Source organism: Armigeres subalbatus, chromosome 1, assembly GCF_024139115.2.
Source record: "Armigeres subalbatus isolate Guangzhou_Male chromosome 1, GZ_Asu_2, whole genome shotgun sequence".
NCBI lineage: Eukaryota > Metazoa > Arthropoda > Insecta > Diptera > Culicidae > Armigeres > Armigeres subalbatus.
Window position 1 is genome coordinate 245831632 of NC_085139.1, and position 12938 is coordinate 245844569.

At 43.1% G+C, this 12938-nt stretch overlaps 1 protein-coding gene across 6 annotated transcripts in view; it reads right to left on the bottom strand.

The window, feature by feature from the left end:
• Positions 1-558: 558 nt before the first annotated feature.
• The window catches only part of LOC134206338 (diacylglycerol lipase-alpha), a 351723-nt gene continuing 339343 nt past the window's right edge, over positions 559-12938 (bottom strand). For 3 of the 6 annotated variants that reach the window (XM_062682035.1, XM_062682037.1, XM_062682036.1), the window contains one exon: positions 559-3902. In XM_062682035.1, the coding sequence (XP_062538019.1) occupies positions 2013-3902 (1890 nt within the window). In that variant the 3' untranslated portion in view covers positions 559-2012. Of the gene's footprint in view, positions 3903-4428; positions 4486-4591; positions 4855-12938 lie in introns of all 6 variants that reach the window. The other 3 variants (XM_062682039.1, XM_062682038.1, XM_062682040.1) reach the window with 3 other exon arrangements.

Genomic DNA, 12938 nt, shown 5'->3' on the forward strand with positions numbered 1-12938 from the left:
TGTTACTGACAAACGCACCTAGCTACAAACCTTTATCAGAACCCGAACACAATATAACAAGAATCATTTGCCTTGCATGCTCTGATATTTCCGAGAATACGATGCTAATTTTGTAATCATTGTTCGATTCTCGAATATTTCAATAAAAGCAGAAACTATGACAGCATAAAACCGCAATTTTGCTCTAGAAATAATGCAAAATAACGGGATGAAAAGTTAGCAACAAGATTGTCTTCTTTTTTGTGGCTGACAAAATTTTTCGGATCTTTGTCATTATTTTCTCCGACAAAAACAAAGCTTTGTAGTTGGTTCTCTTTTGTCGCTTGTTTCGTATGTGCATTACAGAAAAATTGATTCCCTGCTGCTCTTCAATGCAGCTTGGTATCCCTGGACCATCTTCCACAAGTTGAAGTCTATGTATAGGTCATTGGGTCATATTCGGCTCGAAGGACCAAAAAATTGTAGGTTAGACAAAAGGTATCGTGAGCTGAAGATAACCAACATGTTCAATGGTAGGGATTACTTTCATTTAATTTCTAAAAAAAAACAAAAACAAAATAAAACAGCCAATCTGAACGTGACCAACTTTGATTAGAACTTTTATTCCCTTTCCATTTATTCATTTATTTTAATTTTTCCACACCGCATCGAGTTCAGTCCGTTCGTCGCTGTCGCAGAGCTTCCATTCAGCCAACTAACAAATATATTCTCTAAATATATAGGTAATAATGTTCCATACTTTCTAACCGCCCGGTAGCTGATCAATGATTATTTTCTTGAGTTTAAGAAGTTTACATTACTTGAGTTTAGGTCTGATGTTTTTAAAATTTGAAAATGCCTTTCAGGAGATGGATTTTGTCCATCAGTTTTTTGCTTAATGCGATTTAATTGAGTCATTCATCTTGAAACATTCGAAGAAGTTTCCATTTGTTGGACACTTTCACTAGAGTTGTCTTTCACTTTGATTTGTTGGATTTTGTTCAGATGGTATTTGCTATACTTTCCACTTCACAAACTGGGTTTTTGTTGTCTGCGGTTCATTAGTTTTTGCTCACGTTATTGTTTCCATGTCTGTCGTGTGAAAAGCGTTCCTGCTAACGTTTCATTTATTTTCCATTTTGCCGATTTCTCTCTCAAAGCAGGAATGCTTATATGTACAAAAATTTAGAATATTTAGATTCTCTCGTTTTGCTAAACACCGTGACTTCTTTGCAACTATTTTTCATTAGTTGGTATTCTATTGATAATTTCTGTTTAGTAACAAATTTTACTGTTTAAAAGTTTCTGTTTGGTTGAAATGGAAATTGTAAAAATTCTAAACCGCATGATTCAACTATTTATAAGTTATTTTAGCTTGTTTCTAGTTAAGATTATTTTCTGCTTTGTTGGATATATTTCTCGAAGGGACTTTTGTATATTCTCTAAATTTAGAAAACTTCAACACCTGTCTAATTCTGAAAAAAATCTTTCTCTTCCTTACTTAGTTTTACACGCACAATTCGTTACTTTCTAACAGTGTTTTTTCTTGTATAGTAAAATTGACTTTTTCTGATTCCCCTACTAACTGACTAACTGAGAAGAGTAAATGCCGTTTTGTTGTTGTTCTATTTGGCACATTGGATGTAACTGATTTGACTAGAATTGCGGCCTCAAGGAACATTGTTCCGATTCATCGATTTGTATATGTGCTTCCCTTGGAGTGGTTTGATGCCGCTAAACAGTTGAACTTCTAGCGAGCGCTACACTAATGAAGGATTTGTCAATGGGAAACATTCGTTTCAGGAAATCGATGTTCTTTTTGATAAAAATTCATGAATTAAGCGGAGGCTCGTTGAACATTTGGTAGAAACAGTTTCGTACAAAGAAGGGGAACAAGAAAAGGAACCGTAGACTAGAGTTGAAAAAAGTCTGAGAGGCCGTAAGAGAGTAAAGAGATTCTAATTAGAGGAAGTTTTGGAAAAAGGTGATCGTTCCGTCTGTTAGACTAGCGTTTCGGAGCTTGGATTCCGGTCTCATACGTTGCTTTCGCTCTTGGGATACCGACTAGGTGAGGAAGTGACAGATGAGTAGGACGAAGACGAATGGATGGTGGCGATGCTGCCGCGGCCGTTACTACTGCCCGCGCTGAAACCTGCTGTGGCAATCGGGTGACCTGCCTCACTGGGATAGACGGAATGTTTTTTGCGAAGGTGTTTGGTTGGCGAAGACTTCTCCACGAGGTTCGCCAGAAGGGGAAGTGACTCGTTACGAGCAAACACATTCAAATCTTCCTCGTTGTGACGCTTATTGTTCGCTGATTGACCTTTCACGTTTATCTTTCTATTGGTTATTGTCGTGCCTGTAGCAGATATCCGAGCTGGACTGCTCTCTTTGATATTGGTAAGCAACGAGAGACGCTCCTCTGAAGCTGTTTCCTGATAGACAGGGAAGTGCGACTCGAGAACTCCTGGCTTTAGGCTGGTATTCTGGAGCGTTCTACTGCTACTACTACTGCTGCTAGATTGGTAATTATTTGTACTGGAACCAGTGTGGTCGAGGTCGCCGGTCAGCGAAGACTTAGCACTATGGTAAGTGTCGCTCGAGCTGGTAGTCTTGCTGTCCCGGTTGTTGTTGAATTTGAAGATGTTGAACGAGGTGTACTTGTAGTTGTAGCATTCGCGATGGTTGAACTTTTGACAGCATGGCCCACCCGGAGATCTTCGACATGGGCATGATGGACAGTTCGAGGCACATTCCTGCGGTATAGCGCTATCGCTTACCGTGAATGAGGTCTTCTTGGTTGCGGAGGCACCGGTGGTGGATGTGTTTCCCGATGCCGCTTGCCGGGTGTTCAACTCGTCAATGTTATCTGCCGATTTCGAGTTCTCTTTGATAGGTGACGTACCCCCAATGGCCAATTCTTCTGCACCGATGATTCCGTTTCTGTCCAGGACGATCACGTTATGGGCCGATTCGTAGCTGTCGATGGTGGAGTCACTGTCGGATGGCGCTCGGTTCAGTACGAATATTTTGCCCATCCGTTTGTAGCTGTTTATCGTTTTAACGTCTTCCGCACAGAGAGCCAGGTTTCCGCTTACTTTTGGCGTTCTTCGCATTATTTTTGGAGTGTGAAGCTGTGATTCGAGTAAAGGATCTGTACCGTCTCCTTTTCGTTCAACCCCTTCCTTGCTTTCGGTGATCTTCTCCAGGTACCGATCAATACTGGACGCCAGGTTTACTCCAAAGCTTGCCCGCGAACTGATACTGGACAGCTCGGATAGTGACTCCGGACTTGCCAGTGGAGCCAACCCGAACCAGTCGTCGTGGATCAGGTCGATCTTTTTGATCTCACAAGAGTTCTGCCGAGTTCCGTTCCACGAAAGACTCATGGATTTTTTCTGAGGGTTGGCCGGGCTAGGTTGGCCTCCATTCCGTATCACGTTCGGCGAAGTATTGAAGGCAACTGTCCGTACAGTATTGCTAGCGGAACTGGGAGCACGGTGCTGCGTGTTATTCTGGTGGTTGGGGTCATTGAAGATAACGGTGGTGGCTTCGCTCGGTCCGGACATGCTTTTTGGGATGCCACTGTCGTCTACCACACTGGACAGTTGGCTGCGCACACCCAGGACGCTACCGCCCGCGATAGATGAAGCCTTGCTGGGTGAATAGTGGTCCTGTGGAGATTGGAGGCTGGTGAAAGAAGTTTCCAAACAAATCTTGTGCGGTACCGAAGGTGATGCTGGGTTTTGCAGAGCCACCAACGATGGCTCCGGCCCGTTGAGAGCACAGTTGTTGCCGGTATGATTGGTGAACTGATAATGGCCGTCTGGGTGTAGTAGGGCTTCGATGGCTTCCGAAGCGATTGATGAGTTGGCGTTCGATGACTGACGTTGGGGTTTACGGGGGCCAACCGTGGTTATAACCTAGGGGAGAAAGGTAGACGGTGATTAGATTAAAGTTGATTGTGTTGTTGCTGACAAGGTTAGATCTAATACATGAGAACGTGAGGAGTCGAAAAATTAAATCGAAATTTGTTCGTAAATGGCTTGTCAACGTATTTGTGGTAGTCTTGAGGCCAATCATTGTTCACAACCTTTTTGTTGATTTACACAGCTTTTGTGATTGTCGATTTTTGATGATGACAAAAATGTAAAAATGTCTGATTCCTTGTGGATATCAACTGGAACTTTTTGGAATTTCGACTTTTTGATCTTTAGGAAACCAGATATCAACAACCATTTACGAACTTTGCTGAGTATTTCAAAACTGCATTCGTATTAATACGATTCAGTATTAGCTGAGTTCATTATAGAAAGAGGTGCGCATCAAATCGTGCTTACCTGTATGGCATGACACTCCTGTCCTGCCCTCTACTACTCACCTTCGGCACCTATTCAATCCCGAGCTACTATTAAACAGCTTCCAGACTAAAGAATCATGCAAACTTACCAAGTGCAATATCGGCCCATTAAACGTGTCAATCAAATGTATACATTTTCAACGAAACTAAATTCAAACAGAAGCAGAGAAAAAGAAAATAATTCGTCCTGTGGTCCACCTTCGTTTGAGTACGCTTAGTTGTCCCTACGGAACCATGTTCACCCGGATCTACCTGGTATCGTTAACGGAGCGCGGATTAAGCGTGACCGCCGTGTCCCGTTTCATTGCATCGATCCGCAACGACAGCGTGTGACCGTCCTCGTTGTTAGCGCCGTTTTCGGCGACAATTTCGTTCTTCAGTACAACCACCGTTACGGCCGCTGGTTGGTTGGATTGATAGCTCGCTTGGCTTATTATCGCCGGTGGTAGATCACTCGTTGCCTGCAGTTCGTTGTTACTGGTCGGGTTTACCGATGATGCGTACGCCTCTAATATCTGGGGGCGTGGTTTTCGTTCCGGTGCCGATCGGATAGGATCGCGGTTTGTTTTCAGGTGGGATATAGAGGTGTGTATGTTTGAGTGTAGGAATGTGGATTGGTTTTCCAGATGTGGGAAAGAAACGAAAAAAAGGAAATCATTGTATCACGTTTCGATTCGCAATTTTTTTTCATGAATAAGCTGTAGCTATGAATAAGAGACGCGGGAAGTCCTTCGTTCAATAAAAATAAATATAAAAAGGAAGCGGAAGCTTTTAGAGGTAATGATGTTAAGTCGAAAATGTTAGCATACAGTGAAGAAAATGTTATTGATTAAAAAAATAAGCACAAGACTAGATGAAACATATTTGAAAGATACATTAAAAGAAAAGTTCCCTTAACTTAAATAAAATAAACTTAAAAGCGATTAGAATGGCCAATGGTTTTACATCACATAAATAATCGTTTAAGTTGAGATCTCTCATGAGATGGATGGCTGTAGATGAGATTCTGATGATTGAATGGTGTTATCCAGATGAAAGGCGGCATACGACTGCAAAGACGTTGAGTTCACAATCTTCATTAGTTTGCAACTGCGTAAACCAAGTTTTTTTCTTTGACTGGTTGATATTGGACATCTCGGAACAACAGACAGTGGACGGAATTATTTTCTTTTATTAATTGAAACATTCAACTCAAACTCTTCCAAATTAAAATAAAACGGGGAACAGAACCTACTATGAAATTAATAAAAAAATATCTCTAAATAAACAAAAACATTTTTTAAACTAAATTATTGAACAACTGTTTAATCTATGTATCTACCAATAGTTTTCGGAAGTGGACCTTTAAGTAAGACCTTTTTGTAGTGCTTCTTATTTTATAAACTATGAAAGCTTTGAAGAAAGTGCAAGCGAAGCGATTTTCAGTTTTTCAGGTAATGATGGGGAAGATGACTTTGTTCTTTTTTCCTTTTCCAGCAAAACAGATGCAGATTAAGTTTTTCTGCCATGGTTTATTTTTATCACACTCGTTAGCGGCGTTGAAAACTAGATACAAATAATGAAATCCAAAGCATGCGATTTCACTAATGAATAATTTAAAACTGTTGTAACAAAACTGAAGAATGATTTTCTCCATGGTAAATTGTTGTTCAACTGCTTTTAAACGAACTTCACGTGCCTCGTGTCAAATTACGTGTCCATTCTCTGTACAAGTCCCACGAGCCGTTCTCCAACGGCGATTAACCATCCTTATTCATGGTGGTTTCTCATTGTGACGCACTAGCAGTAACATTAAAAGTTTTTCTTGGAGATCATCGGACTTCTTGGTTGGAAATCTTCTGAACTTCAATCCCCGTAGCTTATGGATTAAACTACCCTATAAGATGAGAAACCGAAAATACCCAAGGGGCTAAATGGCGATTGATTGTCATCGGTACACCCTAAAAAGCTTTAGTATGGGAACTGGTGAGGACCAGAGCTGTGTTGCACGTCCCTTTTCGGATGTCAACTCACCATTTCGTAACCAATTATTATTATTTATTCAGACTAAAGCCCCAAACGCAATACAACGGAACGGCGACGGAAACGGCAAATTTGACAGAAAATATATGGGCTAACTGTCAAATTTTACGTTTCCGTCGCCGTTCCGTTGTATTGCGTTTGGGGCTTAAGGCCGAAGGGGCCTGTGCGGTAAATAACAGTCTTCTCCGTTCGGCTCGGTCCATGGCTACACGTCACCAACCACGCAGTCTACGGAGGGTCCGCAAGTCATCTTCCACCTGATCGATCCACCTTGCCCGCTGCGCACCTCGCCTTCTTGTGTCCGTTGGATCCTTGTTGAGAACCATTTTCACCGGGTTACTGTTCGACATTCTGGCTACGTGCCCGGCCCACCGCAGTCGTCCAATTTTCGCGGTGTTGCTCCTTATTTGGACTTGTAGATATAGACGTGTGTCATACGGTTGACATTGTCTTTGAACGTGAAAAAATATTTGTTTCCTACTATCGATGGCTTTTGCATTGGTCCACATAGATGCGAGTAGTTCTAACAGTTCACTTGACCGGTTGCCCATTGAACTTTTCCACGGACGTCGATTTCATTAGCCAAAAGATAAAAGATCCACGTTTTCCAAATTAAGATGCTCGAACCGTATGTGCCACAGTTCGACATAGGTTATTTCTAGTTTTCGCAGTGAACATCTTGAGCTGGTCGTGGTCATACTGCTTCAGCTCAGCTTCAACAAACCGTCCTCTTCTGTACCGATTGCGATGATTTATCTGGACGCCAACGCACCGACAGCTCCGCTTGACTTACTGTATCCATAGAGACTGTCTGACGACTGAAAAACTGTCAAACGCAACGCAAACGTATCCTATGTGCGGGGCTCTTAAGGGTTCATGTAAAGTTCCGACAGCACTTTCTAGCTGATTAAGAGATCCCAAAAGCTCCAATCGGAAATTTAAGCAACTTCAAGTTCTAAAGAAGTTCAAAAGGTACTCTCTAGCAACTACAAAGTAGAATAAAGGCTTCTTAATAGCGTCATAAAAACTTCGAACATAAAAGTTCCAAACAAGTTCACTGCGAACCTTTTAAGCGACTTCTATGTTTCCAAAAGTTCAACTAAAATTCTCATGCAAAACTTAATAAGAAAAATTGTTTATACACAGTCATTTCATCAAAGTTTATTCAAAAGCTTAGGCCAAAACTGATTCTTCATATTATATTTATTTAACACATTCATCAAAAAATATGGATGAAGTGGGATTCGAACCCGCATACTTTGCATTAGAGCCGCAATTGCTAACCACTACACTGTCGAGGGGCAGGGACTATGTCCAAGGGCTTGACGAACCCTCCCCAGGCCATCTGCGAGTTGTGGGGCTTGCCTAGGATGTGGTGGGGTTTGACAGTGGGCCCTGTTAAATTCCTATAAAAAGCTGCATGTATCCGCAAGTAGGCCCCACCAAAGCGACCGTGTGCCGCCCAAAGCGCACAAGCCCAAGTCCTGGTGTTAGGGGGGACGCTAAACAGCCCTGACACGACGGCCCTCCGACGAGACAGAAGGTTTGCGCAGGCCCAATAAGCCGCCTGGAAAACCAATAATTACGAACAATATAAGAGATAATGCGACTCGATATAATCGGCAAAGACCTAGGCGACGAATAAAGGATCACGATTAGAAGCTTGGAACATGGAACTGCAAGTCGCTAGGTTTCTCAGGTTGCGACAGGATGATCTACGATGAATTAAATCCCCGCAACTTCGACGTCGTGGCGCTGCAGGAGATTTGCTGGACAGGGCAGAAAGTGTGGAAAAGCGGGCATCGAGCGGTTACCTTCTACCAAAGCTGTGGCACCACCAACGAGCTGGGAACCGGCTTCATAGTGCTGGGTAAGATGCGCCAACGCGTGATTGAGTGGCAGCCAATCAACGCAAGGATTTGCAAGCCGTTCCTTCAACTATAGCATCTTCAACGTGCACTGCCCACACGAAGGGAGACCCGACGACGAGAAAGAAGTTTTCTACGCACAGTTGGAGCAGACATACGATAGATGCCCACTGCAGGACGTCAAAATCGTCATCGGTGACATGAACGCACAGGTAGGAAGGGAGGAAATGTGTAGACCGGTCATCGGACCAGAGAGTCTGCCCACCGTATCGAATGACAACGGCCAACGATGCATAAACTTCGCATCCTACCGCGGAATGGTAGTCCGAAGCACCTTCTTTTCCCGCAAAAATATCCACAAGGCCACATGGAGATTACCTAATCAAGGAAACCAAATCGACCACGTTCTAATCGACGGTAAATTCTTCTCCGACATCACGGACGTTCACACTTACCGCAGTGCGAATATTGAATCCAACCACTACCTCGTTGCAGTATGCCTGCGCTCAAGACTCTCGACGGTGTACAACACGCAGACTTGTAAAATGTCATCTGCATGTCATTTGATTAATTTGTTCATAACTTACTTCGGACGCCAAATTTACTTCAAAATTATAGATGCACGCATAACGCTTGAGTAGTGCTATATTTTGTCCAAAGGTACATTACTATAAATATAACATCTGAGGCTAGGGAGTGAAATCACTCCAAAATGTCACGTGTCATTTGACATAATGTCATTTGAATGACATTTTGCCTCCCACGCCCCAGATTACATATTTACAGCAATTTCTTGTTAGACAAAGTTGTAGCTACATTTAAGCGCTATAAGTTCGCCATACTTGATAGTTGATAGCTAACTACTGAAAAAAGTTCTGGGAAAATTACGCCGCGGTTTATCATTGGGCGGCTACAAAATGGTAGATTGGCTCAAGAATACGCGCAGCAGCTGGAAGTGCAACGGAAGAGCAACTAGGCGCAGCGTCTCTTGAAGATGGCTGGAGAGATATTCGGTAGCACCATTGGTAGCACCGCAACTGCTGCACTTGGCACGGTGCCCCTGGATCAGAGTAACGACTGGTATGACGATGAATGTGAGCAGTTAGTAGAAGAGAAGAATGCAGCATAGGCGAGATTGCTGCAACACCGCACGAGGGCGAACGAGGCACGATATAAACAGGCGCGGAATAGACAAAACTCGATTTTCCGGAGGAAAAAGCTTCAGCAGGAAGATCGAGACCGTGAAGAGACGGATCAACTCTACCACGCTAATAACACACGAAAGTTCTATGAAAAGTTGAACCGTTCACGTAAGGGCCACAGCCTGAACATTCTTACGAACGAGCGTGAGGTGATCCAAAGATGGCGGCAGCACTACGAAGAGCACCTGAATGGCGATGTGGCAGACGAAGATGGCGGTATGGTGATGGACCTGGGGGAACGCGCGCAGGACATTATTCTACCGGCTCCGGATCGCCAGGAAATCCAGGAGGAGATTGGCCGGCTGAAGAACAACAAAGCCAACTACCAGGAGAGCTATTTAAACACGGTGGTGAGGCACTGGCTAGAGCGCTGCACTTGGTCATTACCAAGATTTGGGTGGAGGAAGTTTTGCCGCAGGACCCAATCAACACAAAATCGTATATGATGCAACATAAGATGCTAAAGTGGAGGCGATATACGTACATGTTGTATGGGGATGTACCTATATGGCCTCCACTTTAGCATCTTATGTGACATCATATACGATCTTGTGTTGTCTGGGTAGTGGATGGAAGGTGTCGTGTACCTACCATCTACAAAAGGGCGATTAGCTGGATTGTAGCATCTACCGCGCAATCACATTGCTTAACGTCGCCTACAAGGTACTCTCCCAAATTTAATGCCGTCCACTAGCACCAATTGCAAGGGAGTTCGTGGGGCAGTACCAGGCGGGTTTTATGGGCGAACGCTCCACCACGGACCAAGTGTTCGATATTCGCCAAGTACTGGAGAAATGCCGCGAATACAACGTGCTCACACATCATCTATTCATCGGCTTCAAAGTCGCATATGATATAATCAATCGGGACCAGCTATTGCAGCTAATGCACGAAAACGGATTTCCGGATAAACTGACACGGTTGATCAAAGCGACGATGGATCGGGTGATGTGCGTAGTTCGAGTTTCAGGGGCATTCTCGAGTCCCTTCGAAACCCGCAGAGGGTTACGGCAAGGTGATGCTCTTTCGTGTCGGCTATTCAACATCGCTTTGGAAGGGGTAGTACGAAGAGCAGGGATTAACACGAGTGGTACAATTTTCAATAAGACCGTCCAGCTATTTGGCTTCTCCGACGACATAGATATTATGACACGTAACTTTGAGAAGATGGAGGAAGCCTACATCAGACTGAAGAGGGAAGCTAAGCGGATCGGACTAGTCATCAACACGTCGAAGACGAAGTACATGATAGGAAGAGGTTAAGATAAGACAATGTGAGCCACCCACCGCGAGTTTGCATCGGTGGTGACGAAACCGAGGTGGTAGAAGAATATGTGTACTTGGGCTCACTGGTGAATGCCGAAAATGATACCAGCAGAGAAATTCGGAGACGCATAGTGGCTGGAAATCGTACATACTGTGGATTCCACAAGACGCTCCGATCGAATAGAGTTCGCCGCCGTAACAAACTGACTATCTACAATACGCTCATTAGACCGGTAGTCCTCTACGGACACGAGACCTGGACGATGCTCGTGGAGGACCAACGCGCACTTGGAGTTTTTGAAAGGAAAGTGTTGCGTACCTAGAGATGTCGTAAAATCTCGATTAATCGATTAGTAACTAATCGATTACTCTCGATTCTTATCGATTATTGAATCGATTAATCGTTGGGTAGTAATCGATTAAAAATTAATCGATTATCACAACGATGAATCGATTAATCGAAATAATCGCTTAATTTGCGACATCCTTATGATGTCGTAAAATCCCGATTAATCGATTAGTAACTAATCGATTACTGTTGATTCTTCTCGATTATTGAATCGATTAGTCGTTGGGTAATAATCGATTCAAAATTAATCGATTATCACATCGATGAATCGATTTATCGAAGTAATCGATTAATTTGCGACATCTCTATGCGTACCATCTATGGTGGGGTGCAGATGGCGGACGGTACGTGGAGGAGGCGAATGAACCACGAGTTGCATCAGCTGTTGGGAGAACCATCCATCATTCACACCGCGAAAATCGGACGACTGCGGTGGGCCGGGCACGTAGCCAGAATGTCGGACAGTAACCCGGTGAAAATGGTTCTCGACGACGATCCGACGGGCACAAGAAGGCAAGGTGCGCAGCGGGCAAGGTGGATCGATTAGGTGGAAGATGACTTGCGGACCCTCCGTAGACTGCGTGGTGACTCCGTAGACGTGTAGCCATGGACCGAGCCGAATGAAAAAGCCTCTTATATACCGCACAGGCCTCTTCGGCCTTAGTCTGAATAAATGAAATGTAAACAACAGTGTTAATTCTCTACCACTTTTTTTTATGGCGAGGCAATTTTTATGTATACTTTTATTTTCAACCTTTTATCAGAATTAAACACATGCAGCAATATAACGATGTAGTATGCTTGAGATACCTGCTGGATTATCTGTGGTCAAACACAAGCAAAATCGATGGAAGCGCCATAGTAGGTCGATTGACCACATACAAAAAAATAAATCAACCGTTAAAAAAGTGGACGTTGTAACATGTGTTGAGTGAGACGTCTGTTTCTCTGTGCCGATACTATTTATCGGGAATCGATATTTTTACTCCGATTAATCGATATTTTGTATCGATTTTTTGATGTTCGATGTTTGGCTATGTTTTGTAGCTGATATCGGATTTTAATATTTTTTGAAAATATAACAAACATCAGACAAAATCCGCTAAAAATAGCAAAATGTGATGTGTGATGCGAAATAGATTTTTTTTGCAATTCCTGATCATAATATCTGGTTTACAGTTCGTCTTTGAGTGATAAAACGGCCTACTTTTCCAGACCAACGAAATGGGTGCTTTAATGAACATTATGCAACTCAAATGGGTTGCATAATATTCATTATAACACTCCTTTGGGTGCTATAATGAAAAACCAACATCAGAACAGTAGTTACATGACTATATTTTACTGAATTAGCTTGAGTAAGTGCTCAAATAGTGTATGCGCCCCGTAATAAAATAAATAGTTTGGTGGACATGACATCAAAAATTTCCAAATAAGGCTGCCTTACACCTCGGGAAAATTTTCCGCCAGAATTTGGTCCCCGTGCATTTTAAAGGGGGCCGGGATTTTGATTTTCCTTGCCCAAATCCCGAAAACATCGCATATGCAAAAATGCATGGGGAAAAAATCCGCGGATCAAATTCCCAAGGTGTGAGGCTACCTTAAGGCAAGCACATATATCGCATCACGGCTTATCGAACTATGCAATGTGGGACGGTAACATAGAATCTGATTGTTATAAGCAGCAACATAATTTTTTGGCAATAATGATCATGTGGAGTAAATTAGTCTGTACAATTTTGGTACAGATTTATTTATCAAATTAAAGTCCATTTTCCGTCATTGCAAAAAATAGCGTGTGCAACTCGTTGCAAAACTCGATTTTTTCAGCACTCGTAGTATTTATCCAACTCGGCAAGCCTCGTTGGATAAACGTACAACTCATGCTGAAA